Genomic DNA, 25,123 nt, shown 5'->3' with positions numbered 1-25,123 from the left:
GCTTCGTTACAGCAGTACATAAGCAAGGCCAACCAAATCATCATCGACTGCAAATTCGCCGTGCCTACGTGCTAAATTTAAATGATAAATTGATAGTTATTATCAGCTTGGTCAGTCCTAATATAATAAGCATTATTATGCATTGTCATCGCTTTCCCTTTTCTTTTTTTTTTTGTTCTTCGTCTTTTTATGTATGATCGATAAAAAAATTGTCATAGCCGGCAGCTTGTAGCTGCCGCGCAAGTTAGATTTCTGTATGTTAGGGCTGATTTATGGCTTCGTCTTTTTAATTTTGTTTCGGAAGAATAATTTTCTTGTTCGTGTTTTTTGTTTTGCATTAATGTGTTGCTAAGTAGCTTTCGATGTTATAATGCCTCATTTGCAAACGGGAATAATATATATATAATAAAGGCAAATTATATATATTTTTTCTGTCCTATTGAAAGATTGTCATTTTTCATTTTCGTCCATTCCAAAATAAGGTTACTATTTCCTAATTTAGTAATTGTACTACTTACCTAACATAATAAATATCCTTCCAACTTACAATATATTACACAAATGTCATTACTTTTATATTACACTATACTAATAGGAATATTTTGTCTTTTTTACTATAATTCAATATAATATTAATATTAAAAAATTTACGTGCAAAAAGTAGGCCTATACAATATAATATATTTATAACACAACGTAATATTGCGTTTGTGTAAAAATATATTTGACCCAATTAGGTGGATTCGCCTCCTATAATAATATGTGCTAATGATAACAACATTTTGGTGTTTAGGTAGATATTTCCTATCTAGTAAATATAGATTTTACAATATTAATAAAATACGCGCTGTGTTTGTTTTTAGGATGTCAACGGGTAGATTCGAGACGGATTTTGCAAGCCCTGAGACCCGTTCCGCTAAAAAATTATTAGGACTCAAGACCAGCCCCACCCTGCTTCAACTTGGCCCCAGGATCCGTTCGGGCCAATCCGACAATCCCACTTTTTTTTAAGAAAAGAATAAAATTAAATATTTAAAAAATAATTTAATACTAAAAAAAATATTCGTCAAAGTACCAAAAAATTATAGTTCTAAAAGTAAGAACAATCAAATATTGACGATAGTCCGTAGTGATGGCGGTCAGCAGTAGTCCCAATTATAAAGAGAATTGCAAGAGAAAAAAAATGCAAACACAAATTTGATTTAGAATTAAGGTTTCATTTTATATTTAAAATTTTTTAAATAAGTAATATAATTTATATGGTATAAAAATATAAATAAATTAAAAAAATTATTAAAATATCCTGGTTCGGGTCCGGGTCTGGGGTGGGGCAGGTTTATAGTAAAACCCGTAACCCGCCCCGAATTCGGCCGGTTCTAAAACTCAAAATTCATAACCCGTTCCGAACCAAATTTTTTGATCCGAACCCGCCCCATTAAAACCAGGTTCGGGGCTAATCCGCCCCATTTGACATCCCTATTTGTTTTATGAGATTGTTGGAAAGCAATTTTTTTATGTGAATTATAGATAATTGTGTATGTAATATAGAATAATGAATGTTCGCAGTGTATTAATATAAAACATATAGAAAGAACAAAACCAGATCTATTATTTTATAAATATTAGTACTCCATCCGTCTCAGATATCATGTCCACGTTGCCCTTTCTGTCCGTCACACGTACCATGTCACTTTCATTTTTTTGAAAAATAATTATACACTTTAATCTGATTTTAAATTTTTAAATTTAATTTTTTTTAATTTTAATTAAACTAATTAGTTATCTTAATCTTAATTTATAATTATTTATATTATAGGATAATTATTTTCAATAATACATTCTTAATTATCTACTAATTACACCCCTCCTAAAATATCATATCTACAGTGTAGCAGACACGCTATTGGGACGGAGAGAGTATTATTTTTTAATTTTTTTTTTATGTATAAAATGGAAGTATTATTCTCTCTTAAGAAAAAATTGTATTCATGGCTTATTTATATATGTTTTTTTAATTAAAGATATAATACTCAAAATACCCGTAAAGACAAAGAAGCACGTCCCAAACTCTTTATTTTTTAAAATATAATTTTAACAATATTATTAAAATTCGATTCATTTATTTTTGTCTTATTGATTCAATTAGAAATTTCGTAATAAAATTTTTCAATATTAAGACAACTTGATATTAAATAAATAAATACATGTATCTACTATCTATTATTTTTTGTAATTGACAGAAAATGAATGTAACAAATAAAAAAGATAAAATTATCATTGTATAATTGTAATTGTAATTGCAATTATATTATATATTTATTTATATAAAATTATATTCTAAAAGTAATAGTATAAATAAATTTAGTTTGATTTATTTATTTATTTTGGGAGATACATTTATTTGTATATTATATTTTATACTATGTGTATACATTTTATTACGGGATCGAATATTAAAATTTTATATTTGCATTTGATTCATATTCAAAGCAAATCGAATAATTTTATTCGAATTCGAAATCATAAAATTTTGTATGCGAATATCAAAATTTCGAATCGATATAACAAATTGAACAATTTAAAATTATTTGATTCATTTACGATCCTACCGAAAAATAGTAGTGGGCTCTGAAAAAAGCTTCGGGCAACAACGATGTCTCCCCACTCGACAATGTTGTAATGTGTCGATGGTTAGGGCGCTTCCTACATCATTATTATCCTAGTGGTAACATCTTTCTTTGTCTTCACGGCATCGGTATCTTTTCCAACCAAAAATCAATCTTCTCAAGGTGTTTTGGGGGAAAATAATAAAATTGTATTATTAATTATTAAAATAAGTAGTCTATATATAGATAATACAAAACAGAGTCGATAAACTGAAATCTAAGTAATCTAATTTATGGATAAGATCAAATATAAATATAAATCTACTAAATCTAAAACTGAATATCTAAAATATGTAGTGAAAAAGGCCACCGATTCTTATAAGCATATGATTATTTTTACTATAATAAAAAATAAATAATTTTGAATGAAAAACCAAAAAAAAAAAAAAAAATTATATATATATAAAAAAAAATCAATTGAAATGGAGATAGTATAAAATATTTACATTGGTTTGAGAATAACAAAAATAATAAAAACAATATATGATCGGGACAAAAGGAATAAATAATATATAAAAATATGTTCTCTTCGTCGTCGCAAATTATGCACGTATGTTTGGACAATATACAAGGATAGTATTTCTTTTTTTACGAAAAAAAATGAATATTTATAATAAAAATAAATAAATATAAATTTGGATTATAAAGAAAATATGTAATAAACAAGATATATAATTGAATTGTAACGATCCACCTATCTAATAAAAATATGCGTTGAATTTGATTATTTTGTTAATTTTTTTATATGAAATTATTAGATATTTTATAAAAATATTATAAAATCCATACTTGAACTTATTTATAAAATATTGGTTTCGTACTTTGTTGGCATTCTTTTAGAAATTTATATTATTTATGAAAATTTTTTATAAATTTTTTACTTTTTATGATATATTAAAAATTAATTTTAAATTTAAAACATAATATAAATTAATGGTATGTTTACATAGAAACAAAATTTATATCCAAATTCAAATTCTAACAAAAACGTCCTCTTTTATAAATATTTTATTAAAAGTTTTTGAATAAATTCTATATTAAATATGATTTGATATAGATATGATTTGAAATCATATGGTTTTAACTCTCTTTTTATCCATAATTAATAAATTATATCTTTAATTCTCTATATATACAGAGAGGTTTAGTAAAAATATTCTTATATAAAAAAGCTTTTTAATGGCGGCATCTTCTTCTACTCCTATTGATAAAGAGACATCTTCTTCTACTATCATGAATAAAGAGAAATTCAGAACCCTAAGAAGCTCTGACGGCAAAGAATTCAAGATTTGCAAAGCCGTTGCTCGGCAACTATCTCTTATTGCAAATTTATTCGATCTAGAAGAAGATGATAAAAACATAATTTGTCTCTTCGAAATTGACATAATTCCTCTCCCTGAAGTTGACGGATTAACCCTTGACAAGATAATTGGTTTTCTGAATATGTACACGGAAGAATCTTTCCAAAAATTCACCAACGAAGAAAAGAAAAAACATTGCGACGACTTTTTTGCCAATTGTAAGATCCATGATTTCTTTACCCTCGCATCAGCTGCGAATTATTTGGGAGCTCAGGTGGTTTTAGACGAAGCTTGTCAAAGGTTAGCAGATGCAATGAAGAATAAATGGTTTTAGACGAAGCTTGTCAAAAGTTAGCAGATGCAATGAAGAATAAAAGCGTTGGCCTGAAGAAGAACGAAATATAAAGAATAAACATGAATGGACTTATGAAGAAGTAGATCCCGACGACGACGAAGATATCGAGATCGATTAATAACTCACTTTAATATTAGTTAGAATCGATTATTAGGGTTTTCAGAAAGTCAATATTATTTAGTTTGTTTGATTTTGTAGTTTCAAATTTTGTTTTTAGCATTGGCTATAAAATTTTTAATTGATATTTATTAAATATGTAATGAAAATTTTATTTTTTATTCAAAATATTAAATTTGATTTTTGTCTTTTATTTATTTTTATTTTTTTACATATGAGTTTTGGTTTCCATGTTATAGAATTGTAAAAAAATCATAACTACTAACAATGAAATTATAGAAGAAAAAATTAAATTAAAAATTGAATTTTATATTTGATAAAATTCAATTAAACATAATTCATATTTTAAATTTAAAGTAAAATGATAAAATATAGATAAATAAAATTATTGCTATAAATAAATTTTATATAAATTTAAGGGACGCAAACAGTTTCATAATTCATGTAGAAGTCGTTAAGAGTCTATATATGATGAATCTTTCTTCCTACATAGGCGCCCAATTAGTGAGTGCCACGTGTCGGATTCTCCTCCCTGCAACATCTCCCAGATATCTCCGCTCCCTTTCAACAATCGTCTTCCTCACAACCGTAACCGAACATTCATCCACAAATTCAGCGCTCCCCAATTTCTAGGGTTGCAATCCATTCCTTCGATTTGTATTTAATTGCGGGAGATTTACAACCATGAAGAAGATTTCCCGAACCTTTTTTTAATTTTTCATTTTTTTTTTTAATTTTTTTTTTTCAATTTTTGGCAAAATCGTTGTAGACCCGAATCCAATTTTGCCAAAATGCATTGCTCTAATTTGAAGGTGCCTGCGGATTTCAATTCGCTCTTGCTGCCGCGTCGGCCTAGCAATGGGGTTGGTAGAGCATGTAATTTACGGTTTAATCGAATCGTTACTTGCAGTGCTTCGCGCCAGGGTTCGGATTCGGGCCCGGGCCCGGGCCCCATTCAAGGTCCGAGTGGAGGCTCAGTTTTCTCACGAACCGAGACGTATGCGTTGCTGAAGCAACAACTCGAATTAGCTGCAAAGGCTGAGGTATATTTGCTGAAATTGTTTCAGATCGATACTGCGTGTTGAAATTCATTTCTATGCATTTATTTTGTGCTATATTTCATATTCAGAACAATTTACATGATTTTATCCATTAAAAAGGCATCCTGCTTTTTTGAATTTTTGTGAAAACCATTAGGTTGTGATTTGGTACAGATAGTGTAATGTACCAGAGGATAGAATTGCATCAAAAGAATTCAGTAGAATTGATTCTCTATTTTATAGAATGGAATTCAGTTGATAAATATAAAAAAATGCAACGATCCGATGAATCTATGAGGAGGAGAGGAAATGATGAATGGGTACGAGAGGATTTTAGTGAGTGAGAGAATCATGGAGAAATATGGTTTGTATTTGTTTTGTTTGAATAATTTAGATGCAGATAGTGTAATTTTAACGTAAATCCACGCACGACGATGGTGTATTTCTCTATTTTCTTTTCTCTCTATTTCGGGAAGGAGAGAAGTGAACACACCATTCCTAGGGCAATCAATTCATAATGTGGTAAAATTTGCAAACTAACAAAAAGTTGGACTGTGGTAAGGAATAGGGCATTGTTAATCAATTACCTGAAGAATGGACTTGCAGCTATATTTTGACAAGTAGTGATTCTAACACAAGAATTTATGTAGTTTGGAGGTTTCAATGATCACTCGTAACGCATTGTTTTAGAAGCTCTTTGCCATGCCTTGCCTGATCAAGAGCCAGGCTATATCAGATATTAGCTTTAGGCATTTGAATTTCGATGGCTACTGTAAAATGTAAATCATAATGCAAGAAAGATCTATCATGATGATTGAGAGAATTAAGCATGATTCTATCGATATGTTTATTGCTTTTGTTCTTTTTGAGAAGATTTGGTTTGCCAATTGTAAATCCATCATGATGGCTACTGTAAAATGTAAATCATAACGCATTGTAGCAATTGTATGTTTCAGTGTGCTGCTATAATCCAAACTCGAATATTATTTGGGCATTATCTGATTCTCTGAGATTGTGTGTAATTTTAGGTTTCTCATAATCTGTGTAGGATTACAAAGAAGCTGCTAGACTTCGCGATTCTTTGAGATTGTTTGAGGACGAGGAGCCAGCTTTGCGTCTTCAGAGACTGTTGAAGGAGGCTGTAGCTGAGGAAAGATTTCAGGTGTGCCTTTCCATTCGTTACGGCATTTTTTCGAAGATATAATTCCACTCATTTTGTTGTATAAGCTGTTGGGAAATCTTAATTAGTGACCAAGATTTAAGCATATTCAAAGTGAGAATAAACTAGGAATGGAATTTATCAACATTTTAGTATGATCGAATAATGTTTGTTCTTTTGGGTGGAGGAAAGTCTGTTTTCTGACCATGATTGGATGCTTCAAAAACTCAATGCAGAGGTCATCGTGATTTTAAATGTAATAGCTATTAATATGAGTGATGCAAATGCTGAAGAGAATTCCACGCCCCTTAGTCCTGAAAAATGTAACTTGTGGGTGATCATCTTACAGTAAAATATTTAGAGACGTGAAAAAATTACTCGTTACTTGCAAAATTCTGCAGTCTGAGAAATTAATGATCTATGTTTATGTATTTTTAGGACGCAGCCAGGTATCGTGATGAGCTCAAGAATATTGCCCCACATACATTCTTGAAGTGCACAAGCGATGCGACAACCTTGGTATAACAATCAACAATTATATTCTTGCCAGGTTTTTTCAGTCGAGAATGTTTTACTAATTGGATTTGTAGTTTGATGCTGCTAGACATAAGAAATAAACTTTCTCGTTGTATCGAATAAAAGGCATATGTTACAATGGTACAATTAGAGTGAAATTGATCATACCTAAGCCAGCATAGAAAAATATAATCTAATGTTTCAATAATTCCAACCTATAAGATATAAAGCAAGTTATGTAAGATATATATGTATTATATATTGCACTGATACTATATCGACTGATTAACAGATGTTATACTACAGCCTTATCTAAATAACCCCACTGTAATCCGTAGAAGTTGGAATAACATACATCTCTACAATTTAGATTAACTGGCCAATACGATGTTGAATTGGTCGTGTTAAACTTCTGCTCCATAAGTTACATAGTTGAGGTAGGGTAGCTGTGCACTCTGCATAACTGATCGTTGAGATTTTCTTAAAGGGCATTAGAGTTCAAGTTAGAAGTGTGTATGTTGAAGGTCGAAGCCAGCCTTCCAAGGGTCTATACTTTTTTGCATATCGGATTAGAATCACCAACAATTCAGATCGCCCAGTACAACTTATCAAGAGGCATTGGATCGTCACTGATGCCAATGAGAAAACTGAGAGTATCCAGTAAGCTTCTCATTTTCGGTTCTTTATATTTTAAATTTCTAGATAGTGTTTCTTTTCGGTTTGGATTGAGTTTTTCATTTAAATAATGTTTGAAGCAGTCTTTTGTTAGAGAAAATACTCAAATACACCCCTTGTTCTTCTTCAAGTAATCAATCTATTATATATATATGTGTGTGTGTGTGTATAACTGTGCTGACTCCATGTTTTTTACCAGTGGCATTGGAGTTATAGGCGAACAGCCGGTTATACTCCCCAGCACTAGTTTCGAGTATTCATCCGCATGTCCATTGAGCACCCCAAACGGAAGAATGGTGAGACTACAAAACCTTAGCTCCTAAACCTTATAGTTGCATAAAGGATCGTATCAAATCAATTTTTTTTTTTTTTTTACTGTCAAATGTCTATTTTGCTGACTATATATGTGGAAAAAATTCATATGAACATTTCTGTTTCATTTCCTTGAAAAAAAAAAAAAAAGATCAGCCGAAAACATCTTGGAGCATTGTATTAATCTGTTTCTCTATACCCTGTCAATATTGTCGATTTTGTTTGTCCATGCTTTTTATGTAGGTAGGATTTAATATCTGGTACTATAATTTTATTTTATTTTTTCCTTTTATGTCTTTCTATAAGATGAATAGGGAACTGTTACTTTGCTTATTTGGAGAAAATTAGCACACGTAAAATAGTCATCTTAAAGTCGGCATACACACATGCTATGTGAAATATAATCATGTGCTTTCTATTTATACTTGTAGGTGTATGCGAGACTAAATTATATGGTATTAGTCCATATGATGTATTTATATTATGTTAATGCACGATATGCTGTCAATATCTAAATTCAGCACAGTAACAGCCGCCAAGATGAATATTTTTGTTCGAGAACAACTCGAATAGTTTTGGCTTGTAATGAACACAAGTTTATGTCTTATTATTCCCGCGCTTTATTACAGGAGGGTGACTTTGAGATGTGCTATGTCGACAAAATAGGAGGCCGGACATTCAATGTCGCGATTGCGCCGTTTTCGTTGTCGATGTTTGGAGATGGAGGATCGAGTGGTGTATGAGATACCTCATTTTCTCGGTATCTATTTGTGTTTTTCATCTTAAATTTAGGACATGATGCAATTAGTTAAAGACTAGAGTTTGCCATTACTTATGTATTTGTATATGATAAGATATGATAGATATGTAGTTAGAAGAGTCAGCATTATTAGTGTATAGCTGAAGCACAATATATGTGCAACTCGAATTTTCACCCTATATTGTAACTTCTAATTTGTCACCCTTTATGTAGAAAATATTTTATCCATAAATGTCTCCCAAGATAATCCTACCCAAAATAAAGCAATTATGACGCTGAGGCTGATCCGGTGCTGATGGGTTCTGGGCAGTTCATCATAGTCGATGAAAATCGAATGGTTTAAATTGAAGAGGGGTAAGATCATTTTTCTTTTTTCCTTTTTTTAGTTTAAAAAGTTACGGAGTTGTGTAAATCTGTGAAGTCGGATGCTGAAATATGTCAAAATGTTTCATTATAAAATACTTTGCCATAAATAGTAAGATGTTGAGTTTTTTAAGTTTGTTGTTATATAACATAATATAAGATGTTTCCTTTAGGTAAATGTTGTTTACAATTGAACCAGATATTAATTTATTTTATTTAATAATACTTTTGATGTTATAATTTCAAATTTTTATATTTTATTCAAAGTTTGGTTGTAGTGTTTTTTTGTGATGCATAAATTAAAGATGAATTTTGAGTAATTTGACTTTTTTTATAACATGAAAATTTGCAGCTACGACTCCACCTTTACAGTACAAAACCATCCGTTAGGAACGTGGTTTGACCATTTCTTCTTTGAGCAAAGCTTATTTTATCTTGTTTTCATACCTTATTTTGAATGACTATGTGGCTCAAAATGGAGATGAATGGAAGAATATTGAATACTTCCGATCAATGATGGTATCAGGATTTAGTTTAAGAGAGGTTATTTTATAATATTTGAAAAATAATACTCACTCCGTCTACTAGTGTCCTACTGTCCTCTTTTTATTTTTATAAACAAAATTTATTCTTTTACCCTTACTTTTTCTATTTTTATAAACAAAATTTATTCTTTTACCCTTACTTTATTTACTCTTTCATTTTTTATACAGTAAATTTCAAATAAGACGCTAGAAAATGGATGAAAGGAGTATAATTTATTTAATATCGAGATATTTTTTAAATTTTTCTTTTTTTTAAATAATAAACTATCCCAAAGTTAATTTCACCGTCAAATTTTGTACTTGTTCCCTAACTCAAATTTTCATACGAAAAAATAATGGATTAAATACACGGGATACAAATTAAACTTACCTCATTAAAAAAAAAAAATACTACTTTTTTTTATTTTATTTACTTTTAAAAAAAAGGTAATAAAATATATATTTACATTAAAACTCATATTTAAACATTTGAATACATTTAAAAAAATAAAAATAAAAAATTGAACACATTTTTAAATGACACAAGGAATACAGTTACAAGCAATTCAGCTCGAGCCCGAGGAAACACATCCCACCGTACTCACCCGACCGCCGGTGGGTATCCTCTGGCTCGGCTATGATCATGCACATGGTGACCGAGTCAGTGGCAAGAGCCAAATAGGGGCTCAGGCATCATATTTGTTGGTACATCAATTGTATAGTTAATTATATAGGTCGTTTGTCCTGTCAAGTTCGATTAATCTTTATCAAGTTAATATTTTTATATTGGTTGAATACATCAAAATATATATTTTTATTATCAATTCTGCTCAAAATGATAAAATATTGATTTTTTCGACCTTAGTGTAACTGTTTAGCCCCCTCGGCAAAATAACACTGGCTCCGGTGCAACTCCCTTATTAGGATGGCTCATAAATCACTTCATGGATAGTACATTTAATAAGTAGCAGTTGCTGATTCTCGCGTAATAGATATTTAAATATATAAAAGTAACAAGACCTACATTACCTGTATATAGATAATGTATCTATCTATCTATCTATATATATATATATATATATCCTAAATGCACCAAAAATTATTGCTAAGTAGAAGCCTACCTTGCCGGAATTGCAGCAGTTCATTTAGACCTGAGCAGTGCCTTCAGTAAATTTAGGATCCTCACATCTGTATTTTCCGTCAGGTCCGATTCCGAATCCCCGGGGGTCGGCGAATACGTTCTCCAGCAACTGGCTACGGTGAGGAGCTGGGCTTTTATCTGCAAACTCTACTGCATCTTCAATTCTTTCATCGACGCTCTTCTCAATGGCCTTCAGCTCTCCTACGTTCGACAGTTTGGTTTCAAGCATGTACTTCTTCAATGCAGCGATTGGATCTCTTTTCGCGTAATGAGCCTTTTCAGCTGTGGAACAAATGTCAATCGTAATCAGTACATTACAAATTCTTGGGATCGATCAAATGGATAGTGAAAACAATCGATGACATGAGTATTCGCGAAGCAGATGTCGCCAAAGTGTATAAACATTCGCGGCTATGGTCCTCTGTTATTGCCAACTTAAACCATATATATATATATATATATATATCTTTTCGACTGAATTAAATATCTATTATCTATGCATTGTATGTGTGAAATGAAGAAATGAATATTATCTATACATAAAATAGAGGAAGCAAACGATAAATTTGTAGTTTAAATGCTAACCAGGGTCGCGAAGCTCGTCAGGATCAGCCAAAGAGTGTCCTCGGAATCTGTAGGTCTCGCATTCAACCAGGGTAGGACCTTCGCCTCTTCTAGCCCTTCCAATAGCCTCCTTTGCGACATCTCTCACCTTCAATACATCCATACCATCGACATGGACCCCCGGCATCCCAAATGCAGGACCTTTCTTCCAGATTTGAGGATCAGACGTCGATCTTAAATGGGACATCCCAATTGCCCACAAATTATTCTCGACAACAAACACAATAGGAAGCTTCCATAACGCAGCCATGTTCAGACATTCGTAGAACTGGCCAACATTGCAAGTCCCGTCTCCAAAAAAAGCCAAAGAAACATGGTCACAATCCTCCTTCAAAACTTCTCTCTTATACTTGCTCGTGAAGGCAGCCCCGGTCGCAACTGGAATGCCTTCTCCAATGAAGGCAAAGCCACCTAGAACATTGTGCTCCTTGGAGAACATGTGCATCGAGCCGCCCTGGCCCCTGCAGCAACCAGTGGCCTTGCCAAAGAGCTCGCTCATGACCTCACGAGGCGGGACACCCTTGCTCAATGCGTGTACATGATCGCGATACGTGCTGATCACACAATCTTGCTTCTTTAATTGCTTGATGAAACCAGTCGATATGGCTTCTTGGCCGTTGTACAGATGAACGAATCCAAACATTTTGCCGCGGTAATACATCTGAGCACACATATCCTCGAATGCTCTTCCCAACACCATGTCCTCGTATAATACCAAGCATTCGTCTCTACATATGGGCTATAAACATGAAAATCACAATTTATTTACCGCTTCATAGCTGCATTCTTTAAAGTTTAACAGCCAAACTTGTTGGTTTTTTCGAGCAAAGGTAAATGCACCAATCCAAATTGAAATTTAGGGAAGATAGAATATTAATCTATTGACAGAATCAAATAGAGATATAAAACAATTCATCATTATATCATGTTCAACTTTATTTAGGCATTTTTGTGTTCATTCACCTGACTTTATTCAAAATAACTTGAAAAAAATTAATCCTAGCACGGTTGAAAATGCAAAATCAGCAGCATTCTGTTCATGCTAAGAGTAATCAACAAACAGTTCTCCAAAATTCATTTTCGGTCAGAGTGTATATTCAGAATTAGTGAAATTGATCTAATACGCATCGGAATCGCATAAGCATAACGAAGAGCAAACACCATCCGCATAAACAAACCGTAAAATTGAAGAAAAACAACGATACCAATTTGGGGGCGGCAGAGCTGGATTTGAGCGTCGTCTCCTCAACGACATCCGAGGAGACCGCAGCAACGTTGGCGGATGGGCGATTCAGGGACGGGACCCCCCTCTTGTGAACAGCGAACAGCCTCTTTCCTGGAGATTTGAAGGAACCGAGGAAAGAAGAAGAATGCAGCGATTTACATGGAGAATCAGGCTTTTGGGAGGATCTGGAAGAAGCGATTGAAAGAGGATGATTGATAACCTTGGCCATGGCCGAGCATGCCATTTCGCAAACTGCAAATTGGGATTAAAGCTGTGGAATCACACAGGATTGATTGAAAAAAAACTGGAATGAGGAAGAGAATCGGAATGATCGGAGAAACGATGAATGGGTGGTGCGGCGAAAGGGAGAGAGGGTTCTGCTCGTTCGTTCTACGTATGGAATGTATGATTGAATGAATGAACTAACCGTCTTGTCTCAATTTGTGCTGCTGCGTAATTATGGCTATGCTATGTATCTCTCTTCAAATATATTCTCCATTAATATTATTTATTTATTTATTACTCCACCATTCCTTCTCCTTCTCGATTTCCATCGGGCCTTAGGTTCGGCTGGGTTTACCATTTACCAGTGCGGTGGATTTTTTCGAGTAGCTACAGTAGTAGTTAGGATTGTTGGTTAGCTAATTTTGGTTGTCCTACGGTAAAATAAATTTTAAAAATATATTTAAATATTATATTTTAATAAAATATATATAATATAGATATATTTTTATAAAGAATAGAATTTTAAATAATACAAATAAATAAAAATATATATACTATAATTAAGATAAACTAATTTTATAAAAAATTAAAAATTTTAAATATAGATAAAAATATTTATTTATTAAAGAAAAAAATAAAAATAAAGAGATTTTATATAATATATTATTAAGTTAAATTGATTTATATTTATTTACTAAATTTTACTATATTAAAAAGAATAATTAATAAAAATATATTAAGTCAAATTAGAATTACGATTGATTTGACTTTGTTACAGTAAAATCAACTTTTTTCCACACATAGTTTTATTAAAAAGAAACTGTTTTAATTCAAAATTTTCTTATTTAAAATCATTTTCACAGTTCATGCTCATTTTTCTTTCAAAAAGCATTATATCCGATGCTATTTTTATCAAATAAATAAATAAATAAAATTCGAAACAAAATAAAATAAAATAAAACTGAATCACAAATAAACATGCCCATTTAACAAAATGCAAACATAGCATATAAATTGACAACATATTACATAGTTCTACTTTAACTAGTTCTATCTATCATCAATTTAACACAAAGATATATATATATTCATACATCACATATGTAAGTATGCACCAACAGCATATACTTTCATTATACTGAGTTAAATAAAAGTAGGACTTGTCAGTATTATATATGTTGACCATCCCCATATATACATATATATATATGTTTATATATCTTCACAACCACAAAATACTCTCCAAAAATGGACATTTGCATAGTGTAATTCCATAAATTAAACCATTCAACTCAACACAGATTTTCCAATGTCAGAACTGCTATAAACTAAAAGAGACACAATCTATGTAATCAGAATGCAACCCAATCTTCTACAATAGTATGCTGTTTATTTATTCGGAGTTTATTTCTTCGTATTGTAAAGATGCAGGGATCCCGCAAAGCAAATGCTCGCGCAGAATCAACCCCAACCGACATAAGATTCTATACATTTAGCAAACTATAACAACATTCGAACATGCATCATTGCAACTAGAGTGTGTGTAGATGGACTGTTCAAATTGGACATGTGATAAGTTGTTGAATTAGTAAGCACAATGCAAAGGGATATGCTCTTACATACGGGAGCGTCGATCTTAAACCACCTTGAATTCAATCAATATACTGTCCATTTGAGGCTCAAGTCTCCTTATCTTACAAAAAAGAAATTCAGATGTCAGTATTAGCATAACCTGTGGCTAATGTGCAAAAGAATTTGCCTTGTTGATCAGCAAATTGATGGGAGAGATAGAGGGACAAAGAGAGAGAGAGAGAGAGAGAGGTTGATGTTTTTAGATTAGATTCAAGATCAACATGACAGAAGAATACAGCATAAGCTTACTTTGACACCTGCCATGGAAAGAAGCTTGTGAGAAGCAACATAGGTAGTGCATGAATTATTCAATCTCTTCTCCACACAGTATATGACCTCCGAAACACCTGACTGAAGTAAAAACATAAAAATACGAAAAGTACATTAGGAGAATAAGATCTACAGAAAAACTGAAATGTAGCACGACAGGTAAAAACTCCTAATTCGAGAGAACAAAGTCACATAGATATTGTGAGCCTCTTTTGATATACAATAAATTAAAGAGTAGTGCCGCTATTTACAGTGTTGTATATATCCGGCGAAAGGATTTTATAAAGACAATAAATGCCTATCATAACTTGAGACTGTGTTTAACAAATTGCAGCCAATATGCACTGACACTCAGAATGCTACATAGAACTAAGTTACTAAAATGGTCGGTTCAGATCTTGTTTCTCAGATACGAAAAGTGAGTCGCATTGCGTTGTTCCTATTTATCGTGTGCAAATAATGAAAAACTATCTGTATCATTTCCAGATGCCATTCTTCACTGATTCAAACCTTAAATTAATTCCTCTACAGATTGTACAGGTTTAAGGTGCATAACTGAGTTCTTGATTGAAGTAGAGAAGATATAAACTTACCTGAATAATAATCTTTGCACATTCGTTGCAAGGAAACATTGTCACGTATAGTTTCTGGAATGATAAGATCATAAGAAATGCAAACATATTTTCAGTAATAATGAACCAGAACTAGAATGAAACGAGCAAAAGTGACAATCAAAAGCATTAGAACTAACTTGTCCGGCAGCGGATGCATGATTTGTGTTCAAGATGGCATTGACTTCAGCATGACAGACGTAACTATATAAGAGAATGGAAATTTGGAACTTGAGAATTAGTTAGGGGATGCAGAAAGTGGGGAAGAAATGAAAACTTGAGTGGTCAAAAGAAAAGGATACACAAAACTTATAGATGACAAACATTATGCATTTCAATATGATATTACTCACGGGTACTTCGTCTCCAAGGGATCCCCATTCTTGGATTTCTGATTTACCAAGTAAGAGTAAGAAGCCATAACTTTCAAAGATTTCTGTTATTTTTTTTAAAAAAAGATAAGAGTGTTCCTACCTTAGACCATGGGAGCTTGTCATCCGAGCAGCCACGCGGGAAACCATTGTAGCCAATGCCTTGAGAATAATAAAGCATCAAAATCAATTTGAGAATTTTGTGAAAGTCAATGACTTCAATTACACATGCCTAAAATTCGTAAGCAGCAGCTTGAGGGTATGAATCATTTGTTTGGAGGTCTAGATTTTGGGTTGGGATTTGAATATTAAAAAATTTAAATTGAAATAGTTGTACGATGTGATATAAATAAGTATTAACGTGATATTTTGAATGTAAAATTGATTTTTAGTATAATATAAAGAATAAGTATTTAATTAGATATTTTTTGAGGGAAAATTTTGTATGAATAGTGAAAATGTCTCAAAATCCTTCAAACAAACACAAATGCACAGTTATAAATCTTCATCCAAACTGTTCCCACCAATACACATTTGCTATAGCTGTCAATTAAACACGCAAACATATGTCAAGAGCAATCTGTGGGCACAAGAACTTTAGGGGACAAATGAATTTTAAGAGCACATATTTTATAATCTGTAGTTCATGAATTAACTCACATGGTATAAAGAACAGTAAAGGTCCTTTAAGTTAAATATTGTGAATTTTAGTATTTGGCACAAACTTGATGAATGTTTGAATAAATGATTCTTGAAGTCTTATATCATCTATGGTATTATTTGGAGACAGCCAGATATAGTTTGAGAAGTCTTCTGCTCAATTCAGAAAGTATTGTCGATAATTCTTGGGGGACTTCATATAGAGATTCTACACAAAAATTCATATCCAATATTCAGAGAGTTAGGCAGCATTTTTTGTAGCACTTTCTTCAATATTCAAGAAAAAAATATAAACTCTCAACAGCACAAGTTACAAGACCTAAAGTATTGGTTCAACAATTGTAACATCGACCCTCAAACAAATTTTGTAAGTTTCGACGTTGAGACAAGCCCACATGTGACATGACAAAAGTTCAAAATGTACACTAAATTGTTTAAGATATTTATTTTTCATCAAGCTTCTACATGGACAACCTTAATTCACACTATTTTACAAAGGAGACATCACCAGAGGTAGTTTGGGTACAGCAATATGAGCCTAGGCAGTTGTTACCAACAGAATAAACCATTAATACTTCATGATGTTTGAGTTTTTTTGAGCTTACATTGTTTTCGATAACTGGGCGGGCGGAAATTAAACTAGGCTACCACATAGCGACCTAAATTGGGGAAACATAGTGTATCGCTTCGTTTACTTCTGCTAAATAAACTATGTTTGTACATGTTTAAAATTAGCAGAAAACACACTTGCGAACAAGAGAATAAAACATGGCCATGGCAGGTACAATTAGCAGAGTAGCATTGGCTAAACTAAACACTTATATCATTTACCATTTCGACAAACACTGATATAGTGTAAGTATGATATTACAAAGCATGATGCATCTAGGGTTAACAAATATAGGAATTGACGCCACAGAGATTCCATTGGTTCCCATTTTAGTAGCTACTCTCAAATTGATCAACCAACAAAAGGCCATACCAACAATAGTACAAAAATGAAATTTCGGATTTGGGAATAATTTAGCAGGTAGAAAGAAGGATCTAGTAAATGTAATAGATTCAAGAAAATCACAATCGACGACATATCTGCTGTTATTATTGAGGATGCACAAGTTTGTCACTAAGGTTTTCAAGAAAAACAATGCTTTCAATCCAATTAACACTCCACAAACCAAAGTAAAAGTCAATTCCAACAAATCAACAAAAGTAGCTGTTATCAACATTTAACTGAAGTTCTCCTAGTAATCTTACCAAGGATTATTCCCTTATCACTGACAAGGCAAGCACCGACCTGCGAAAGAGAAAGCCAATAAGTGAACTAAAGATGCATCCACAAACCACACAGGACAAGAAATTATTTAACAATGAAAATACTCAAAAACAAAAATGAAATCATTGAAATTCGATGCAACAAAAAACCTGTCTATTGGGATCCTTCGACCTCTCAGCTGACAGAAAAGCAATTGCCATAAAATAGTCATCCCAGGACAAATACCTGCAATGTGAATGCACAAAACAGAAGATAAAAATTGATCCACGCCATTAGTATACTCATGAAATTCGAATCAAACTCTTGGCTCATATTAGCACATTGAAGACTTGGAAAATTATTCAATAGACGCTCCATTTTCTTACTCTGATGAACAGATCGAATTCCAAAGAGATGTGCAACATTAACAGAACACACAACTTGAGCTTTGCAAAGCACGAATGTATAAGAAATCGACACTAAAGAATTTAGATCGAAGCAAAAAAAACAAAAAAACTTATACCCTTTTCTTTTTGCGGGATCGCAGGGATCCTGACGAGAAGTCTTCGTCTCCTCAACTCTGTTTGCCGTCGGCGAGCTGTGGTTTTTTTGGTTGCGGTAGTTGAAGAACAGGGCTACGGAGACGGCGGAGGCCGCCGCACCTAGCAATGTTGCGGCGGAAGGTAAAGCTACCTCTCTCGAAATCATAACCACCGCTGCAAATCTCTCTCTTGCATAGCCCGCGAAAATGGCGTAGGGCGGCATTAAAGAAAAAACAAGCGGGAATGAGGTTTGGCTACTGTACAACGACGGTGTACTGGACCGGCTCCCGATGTGGTCCACCTCATCCTAAGCTCGTACAGAAGCTGAATTGATTATGATTTAGGTCTATGATTGTTATCGTTTGCTCAATTTTAACGATTTTTTTTTTTTTTTTTTTTTTTTTTTTTTTGGAAATCCGCAGTAGCTGCAGTCGCTACCGACAGCAAGGTCATATTAGGCGAAACTTTTTTAGTATGATCGTGAGGTCATATGTTCAAACTTCCAACGTCTCATGTCGTCTGTCACATATATTTCGTCAAGCCTAGTTGCGATTCACGTCATAAAAAAACAATTTTTTATATATATATTATGTGTGTCTATTATTAGAACTGACAATGCTTTGGATTCATATCGGGTTGAATATCGGGTTAAGTTATTTAAATTTAGTCTGACTAATTTATTATCGTGTCGGATTTGTGCTAATTATCGTATGGAATTTGGATTGATTTGTGTTGACCTGTATACATAATTAATTCGAAATTTTTAATTCAAATTAAATTATTTTTATATCGCTGTGTTGTCTTGATTTTTATTAATTTGAGAATAAATTAAATTGAATTATTTAAAATTAAATTAAAATTAACTATAAATAAATTATTAAATTAAAATTATTTTAAGTATAAAATAAATATATTAATAATATTATAATTAAATTGTTCGTGTCAGATAGATCTAGATAGATCTTGAAGAAGGTCCTCCTTTACTAGACTTATTATTATTATATGTATATATTATGAGATGAGATCATACCATATATACAACTATGTGAGATGGGGATCACCCCGATGCTTGTGATACCATTTTATATAGTATTATATATATATATACACACGGGGGTTTGGATTTTGTGTTAGGATTTGAATAGTAAAAATTTTGAATTTAAATAGTTATATGATGTGATATAAATAGATGTTGATGTGATATTTTGAATGTAAAATTGATTTTTAGTATAATATAAAAAATAAAAATTAATATTTGATTTGATATTTTTAGGGAAAAAAAATGGGATAGAATAGTGAAAATTAAATTCAATTCCCCAAACAAACACACCCTATATATATCATAGAAGGATAAATTTTTTTTGTCCTGTAACTAACCTCTTTATCATTTTAGTCCTGTAAATAGAGTTTGTCGCAAATTAGTTTCATAGGTAAAAATTTTTTGTTGTTTTAGTCCTCCGGTGCCAGAGACGCCCGCGTGGCTCGCCGGAAGTCACGTGTCTACCAGGTGTCCCGCTAGGTTAGCGACACGTAGCTGACACGTGAATTTTATTTTATTTTTTATTTTTATTTAATTATTTAATTTCTTTTTCAATTGAACCAAATAAAAAAATTTAAAAAATTTAAAAAAATAAAAGAAAATGAAAATTAATAATAAAATCCACATCTCCACCATGTGTCGCTGACCTGGCGGACACGTAGCCTCCGGCGAGCCAAGTAGGCGTCTCCGGCGCCGGAGGATTAAAACAACAAAATTTTTTCACTTATGGGACTAGTTTGCGACAGATTTCACTTAACGAACTAAAATAATAAAGGTCAGGGACTAAAAAATTATTTACCTTTGATAAATTTATGTAAATTTATTTGGACATGAAAATTAAAAAAATAATAATAGTAATAATTTAATATTAGAGCAAAGTAGGTAAAATATAATGTAGTATTATGAAAAAATTATTAAAAAATTGACGAAGAAGTAGGGAGATAAAAAAATATATACATAGTATCAAATTAGTTAATTTTTATAAAAAAAAAAATGGGTACAATTTTGACGGACAGAAAGCGTATTTATTAAAAAAGAAACGCGATACAATAAAATTATTTACTATAAATGAAGAGTACATAAATTTAACATACAAAAAAAAAGTAATAGTAACTTAATTTTAGTCCCTCCGTCCCATTGAAAAGTTGTCGTTTTTCATTTTCGTCCGTCCTAAAACAAGGTTAGAAATATCCTTCCAACTTACACTATATTACACAAATGTCATTACTTTTATATTACAAAATACTAATAGGAGTGTTTTCGTCTTTTTCACTACAACTCATTATAATACTAATATTTAAAATTTTCTGTGCAAAAAGTAAATGACAACTTTGCACCGGGACGTAGGGAGAATTATATTTTTGTTAGATTTTTTAGAAATTATATAAAAACAAAACATTACACACTCTACTTAAAAACACAAACATATGATTTATTATATATATGTACATCGATCAAACATTAATTGAATTGGTTTGATCGATGACCACATGATCTTTGAGCTCTACTTCTGAAACTAAATTATGATCATTATCCATATTGGCATTAGTATTATTATTATCGATTGAATTATTGATGTTCTTGATCTTGATCTCGCCATAAGAGTAAGAAGCAAAGCCCCAGAGAGTGAGGAACAGTGAAACCCCTTTTTCAGGATGGAAGTTCTCGTGGTAGAAGACGACAGCCAAGATTTGAGTTATGGGGAGAGTGACAGTGATGACAATGGCAGAGAGCAGAGACGAAGCGTAGAAGACGACTCCCACCATGCCCAGGAAGAAGCACTGCAGAACTATGGAGGTCCATAGCAGAACCCAGTAGTACTTGAATTCCCCTAGCTCATATTGCTTTGCTTCTCGAGATATTGCCTACATATATACATACATATATATATATATATACACACACGCGCGCGGGTGTCAATTCGTGTTTTCGGATCGTGTTTATATCGGATTGAGTTGTAAAAACAATAATAAAAAAAAATGTCGGCTCCGTTCACCCAACATTAATTGATTTTCTGTGTGTGGTATAAACCCATCTCAAAAGAGTTGTATTGTTTTACCATTTTTTCGTTCGTCTCAAAATAATTGTTTCGTTTATTTATTTAGTAAACGTAGTTCCCACATTATAATAAAATTATTCCTACTAACTAGCCTTAGTTATTACTCTAACCTATTTTTTTAAGGCATTTTAGTCTTTTATATTCTACTTTATAACCATTGAAAATGCTATTATTCCTTAATTTCTGTGTCAATAATACGTCTGTTTTCGGGACAGAGAGATTATAATATTTTAAGTTGAATATTTTGACTTTTTGGTATTTTGCAATGAATATTTGAAGTATTTTTTACTTTTATAAAAAGTATTTTATATTATTTATTATTTTTTTTGAAAAATTACAAATGAGTGAACAAATCCGTAATTCTAACCCAACCCAGATTTGATTTTCATCTCAAAATTCTAAATCGAAACAAGACATAAATTTTTTCTGATCAAATTTAGATCAACTTGATTTTATTCAACTCATCCGACAACCCAAAAAAAATCAAAAGAGATCTCGTTATGTTCGAAAAAACAAACCCACTATTTAGATATATATTCCCCGTCCTTTAATAATCTATCTATTTTTTTATTTTGGTCAGTCTCATGCCAAACTATCTAAAAAAAGAAGTACTCTACTTTTTAGTAACATTAAAAATACCCTTACAATTTTAATATATTAAACAAATATCATTACCTTTATATAACATTATACTCTCTCCGTCTCACATAATTTGTCCCTATTTTCTATTTTCATCCGTCCCGCATAATTTGTCTTTTCTTTTTTTGGAAAATTAATTATACACTTTAATCATATTTTAAAATTTAAAAATTAATTTTTTTTAATATTAATTAAACTATTTAGTTATCTTAATCTTAATTTATAACTATTTTTACTAAATAATAATTATTTTTACTAATACATTTCTTAATTGCTTACTAATTATATTTTACCTAAATTTTCGTGTCTACAGTAATAGACTCATGTTACATGGGACGGAAGGAGTACTAATAATGTTATTTTAATCTTTCTACTTTATTCATATCACATCCCAATACAATATTACTATTTTTAAAATTCCATGCAAAAAAAAAACAAACAGATAGTTAGATAATGAACAGAGGGAATAAAATATAATTTTAATAAACGAATGCATCCAACTACTCCCTCTGACCATTAAAATTAACTCACTTGAGTCCGGTATGGAGATTAATAAAAAAAAAAAAAGTATTTATTAAAAAAATAATAAAAATTAAAAAATAGCTTACTTTTGGAAATTAGTTAGAAATGATAGAAAACAATTTATCGTAAATATTTATTGAATGAATGATAAGAATTCAACTGTGGATATTGTTCACTTTTTACCAAAATTAGTAACTAAATAAATTTAATAAATTAATTAAAATTAAGTTAAGAATTTGTTTCTTTAATCACCAATATAATAAACTAATTAAAAATAAATTAAGGGTTTGTTTCTTTGGTCATCAAACTCCAAGTTAAGACTATTTGGATTCTACATTTGTCGAAAAAAAAACATTTTTTTTTTCTTACAAAATATTCATCATATATTATTTTAATATCAAATTTAAATAAAAATTTTGCCAAATTTATCGTAAGAAACATACCTAAATAATTATTTAAACAAGTACAAATCAAACACACAACAAATAAAGAAACAGGTTTTTTAGATATATATATTTTTCTACTTAAAAAAAAAAAAAGATATTCAATAATATTTTTCAAAAAATATCTCGAGCGGATAAACTATTGTAAGGATAAAAATGCACTTTTAGATTTTGTTTATTTATGTTATTTTTTATATATTAAAAATAAAAAAATAAAATAATCAATCATGGAAGTGTACCTGAAAGTCGTTGTTGATAAGCATCCCCACGGCAGAAAAAACCGTGGCGACGGCGCTCATAGTCATCTGAAACTCCACCACCAGACTGTAACTAATTTCCTCCCCTGCCGCCGCCGCCTTTCCGTACGTCAGCTCCACCACCGGCAGCATCAGCCCCGCCACCGCCGCCGCCGCCACTGTCAGCGCAAACCCCAAACTATACTCCTTCCCGGTTACTCCCTCCGGCCGGTCGCCGCCGGCGTTCATCCCCAGCACCGCCGCCCCAACCGTCAGCAAAACGACGGCGTTCACCGAGTACGCTGTGAACCGCTGCTTCACCAGAAAATACGCGAACGCCGCCGTGAAAACCAGCTGCGACGCCACGATCAGCGACGACGTCGACACCGGAAGCTTCGCGAGCCCGTAGGAATAGAAGTAATTGCTTATTCCGGCGAGGATTCCGACGCCGGCGCAACCGAGGAAAACCCTCGGGGTCATGAAGATAACTGTTGCCGACGCGCCGTCGCTCCGCCGCCGTCTGCGGATGTAGGCGGCGGCGAGGGGGAGGAGCATGATGGGAAAGCCGGCGGTCTGGAGGAAGCTGGAGAGCCAAATTCGGGCGCCGCCTTTGACGAAGTAGAGGCGCATGATCAGAGGGCCGCCGGAGTTGCCGACGGCGAGGAGGATGCAGTTTAGGATTAGGAAGATTTTTCTCCAGACGGCGGCGGCGGCGGCGGCCATGGCTGGGGTTTTTAGGGTTTTATGTGTTTGGACGGGACGGCGATGGTTTCGATATGGATTCCGACAGAGGGGCGAGCATTTATTGCAGCTTATACTGGAAAAAGCCGCGTCAGCGTTTTGGGAGGGGGGTTTGTCATTTGATTGCTTATTTCATTAATTCCGAACATATGTATTGATAATAATTAATTTTTTTTAATAATTTCTTTTACTTTTTAAAATTTTATTATTAATTATTTAATAAATATTTTATAATATTTTTATTTTATTTTTATATTAAAATACTATAGTCATGCAAATATATGTTCATTTAAAATTTTAATAAAAATAAATAATAATAATTATTATTTTTTTTATATAGTAAAAAAAGTACTAGTATAATTATTTTTTATTAGAAAAATGGTAATATTTTTTAATGACAATCCAACAAAAAAAAAATAGTATAAATTTAAATGACGAAGGAGTATTATTTTTTAATTTTTATATCTAAATATTATGGCATAATTAAAATGGATGGAGGGAGTACTTTATAAATATTATCATTTCTCAAACTTCAACATAAAATATATATATACTTTATATTCCCATCAAATTTATTTTTATTTTTGCAAAAATATTTTATAAAAAATATTATTATTATTATTTTATATTATTATCAAAATAAAAGACTAGATACCATAACACATATCCAAATCTAAAGAATCTAAACAATTCAACTTAAACAAATCAAAACAATGGAATATATGAATAAGATTAAATAAATATAAATATAAATTTATTAAATTTAAAACTAAATATTTTAAATATTTTAAAACTCTTCAAATTCAAATAGTGTAACATAAATCGATGTGAGTTAGCAAAAATGAAAGGAAATCCAAGATAATGCTGCCCAGCAGCAGCAATCGTCTAACATGCAAGAATCAGAAACAATGTCCTCAATTGAATTAGAGTCGGAAACAGACTCTTAACGGAGTAAAAAAAGAGACTCTAATTGAAGTCGAAAATAACGGGACTCTCACCGAAGTAGGAAACAACGAGACTCTCATCGTAGCCATAAACAACGAGACTCTTATGGGAGTCGAAAATAACAAAAGTCTCACATTGAGCCGGAAAATAACGGAACT

General features: G+C 32.0%; 5 protein-coding genes across 7 annotated transcripts; 2 read left to right on the top strand and 3 right to left on the bottom strand.

The window, feature by feature from the left end:
- The first annotated feature begins 3,845 nt into the window (after nt 1–3,845).
- Nucleotides 3,846–4,301, top strand: LOC127241704 (SKP1-like protein 10). The gene has a single exon (XM_051260877.1). It carries the CDS (start codon nt 3,846–3,848, stop codon nt 4,299–4,301), a length of 456 nt encoding a protein of 151 aa, XP_051116834.1.
- Nucleotides 4,302–4,975: 674 nt separating this feature from the next.
- LOC127241840 (uncharacterized) lies at nt 4,976–9,133 on the top strand. The gene is made up of 6 exons (XM_051261064.1): nt 4,976–5,482; nt 6,528–6,641; nt 7,077–7,157; nt 7,642–7,814; nt 8,029–8,125; nt 8,771–9,133. The coding sequence occupies exons 1-6, from the start codon at nt 5,231–5,233 to the stop codon at nt 8,882–8,884; spliced, it is 831 nt and encodes a 276-aa protein (XP_051117021.1). The 5' UTR covers nt 4,976–5,230; the 3' UTR covers nt 8,885–9,133.
- On the bottom strand, nt 6,617–13,286 carry LOC127241839 (pyruvate dehydrogenase E1 component subunit alpha-3, chloroplastic-like). 2 transcript variants are annotated; one of them, XM_051261063.1, is made up of 4 exons: nt 12,759–13,286; nt 11,515–12,292; nt 10,910–11,211; nt 6,617–6,706 (listed from the first exon to the last, which is right to left on the bottom strand). In XM_051261063.1, exons 1-3 carry the CDS (start codon nt 13,020–13,022, stop codon nt 10,934–10,936), a joined length of 1,320 nt encoding a protein of 439 aa, XP_051117020.1. In that variant the 5' UTR covers nt 13,023–13,286; the 3' UTR covers nt 6,617–6,706; nt 10,910–10,933. The 2 variants fall into 2 exon arrangements, with proteins under 2 accessions (XP_051117020.1, XP_051117019.1); XM_051261062.1 differs by lacking the exon at nt 6,617–6,706 and having other exon boundaries at nt 10,636–11,211; nt 12,759–13,285.
- Nucleotides 13,287–14,239: 953 nt separating this feature from the next.
- LOC127241671 (uncharacterized) lies at nt 14,240–18,684 on the bottom strand. Of its 2 annotated transcripts, none has more exons than XM_051260828.1 (9): nt 18,323–18,684; nt 17,970–18,045; nt 17,802–17,841; nt 15,991–16,049; nt 15,870–15,907; nt 15,657–15,720; nt 15,499–15,552; nt 14,885–14,986; nt 14,240–14,691 (listed from the first exon to the last, which is right to left on the bottom strand). In XM_051260828.1, the coding sequence occupies exons 1-9, from the start codon at nt 18,562–18,564 to the stop codon at nt 14,683–14,685; spliced, it is 684 nt and encodes a 227-aa protein (XP_051116785.1). In that variant the 5' UTR covers nt 18,565–18,684; the 3' UTR covers nt 14,240–14,682. The 2 variants fall into 2 exon arrangements, with proteins under 2 accessions (XP_051116785.1, XP_051116784.1); XM_051260827.1 differs by having other exon boundaries at nt 14,240–14,696; nt 18,323–18,682.
- A 2,107-nt stretch (nt 18,685–20,791) lies between these two features.
- Nucleotides 20,792–24,171, bottom strand: LOC127241670 (purine permease 3-like). The gene is made up of 2 exons (XM_051260826.1): nt 23,283–24,171; nt 20,792–21,245 (listed from the first exon to the last, which is right to left on the bottom strand). The coding sequence occupies exons 1-2, from the start codon at nt 24,000–24,002 to the stop codon at nt 20,835–20,837; spliced, it is 1,131 nt and encodes a 376-aa protein (XP_051116783.1). The 5' UTR covers nt 24,003–24,171; the 3' UTR covers nt 20,792–20,834.
- Nucleotides 24,172–25,123: the final 952 nt, after the last annotated feature.

The sequence above is a fragment of the Andrographis paniculata genome, unplaced genomic scaffold (genome assembly GCF_009805555.1).
Source record: "Andrographis paniculata isolate CXL003 unplaced genomic scaffold, ASM980555v1 Contig83END, whole genome shotgun sequence".
In the NCBI taxonomy this organism is placed as follows: Eukaryota; Viridiplantae; Streptophyta; class Magnoliopsida; order Lamiales; family Acanthaceae; genus Andrographis; species Andrographis paniculata.
The sequence above is the reverse complement of the archived record's forward strand: the minus strand, read 5'-3'. Positions and strand labels throughout refer to the sequence as shown.

What these genes read in the sequence shown, in the direction of transcription:
- LOC127241704 (XM_051260877.1), top strand. Translation starts at nt 3,846, where the DNA reads ATGGCGGCATCTTCTTCTACTCCTATTGATAAAGAGACATCTTCTTCT.
- LOC127241840 (XM_051261064.1), top strand. Translation starts at nt 5,231, where the DNA reads ATGCATTGCTCTAATTTGAAGGTGCCTGCGGATTTCAATTCGCTCTTG. An exon ending in AATTAGCTGCAAAGGCTGAG is followed by an intron (nt 5,483 to 6,527) that starts GTATATTTGCTG and finishes TAATCTGTGTAG; the next exon opens with GATTACAAAGAAGCTGCTAG. An exon ending in GAGAAAACTGAGAGTATCCA is followed by an intron (nt 7,815 to 8,028) that starts GTAAGCTTCTCA and finishes GTTTTTTACCAG; the next exon opens with TGGCATTGGAGTTATAGGCG.
- LOC127241839 (XM_051261063.1), bottom strand. Translation starts at nt 13,022, where the DNA reads ATGGCATGCTCGGCCATGGCCAAGGTTATCAATCATCCTCTTTCAATC. An exon ending in GCTCTGCCGCCCCCAAATTG is followed by an intron (nt 12,293 to 12,758) that starts GTATCGTTGTTT and finishes TCATGTTTATAG; the next exon opens with CCCATATGTAGAGACGAATG. An exon ending in TGACGAGCTTCGCGACCCTG is followed by an intron (nt 11,212 to 11,514) that starts GTTAGCATTTAA and finishes TTTGTTCCACAG; the next exon opens with CTGAAAAGGCTCATTACGCG.
- LOC127241671 (XM_051260827.1), bottom strand. Translation starts at nt 18,564, where the DNA reads ATGCCGCCCTACGCCATTTTCGCGGGCTATGCAAGAGAGAGATTTGCA. An exon ending in TGATAAGGGAATAATCCTTG is followed by an intron (nt 16,050 to 17,801) that starts GTAAGATTACTA and finishes ATTATTCTCAAG; the next exon opens with GCATTGGCTACAATGGTTTC. An exon ending in GTGCAAAGATTATTATTCAG is followed by an intron (nt 14,987 to 15,498) that starts GTAAGTTTATAT and finishes TTTTTACTTCAG; the next exon opens with TCAGGTGTTTCGGAGGTCAT.
- LOC127241670 (XM_051260826.1), bottom strand. Translation starts at nt 24,002, where the DNA reads ATGGCCGCCGCCGCCGCCGCCGTCTGGAGAAAAATCTTCCTAATCCTA. An exon ending in TTATCAACAACGACTTTCAG is followed by an intron (nt 21,246 to 23,282) that starts GTACACTTCCAT and finishes GTATATATGTAG; the next exon opens with GCAATATCTCGAGAAGCAAA.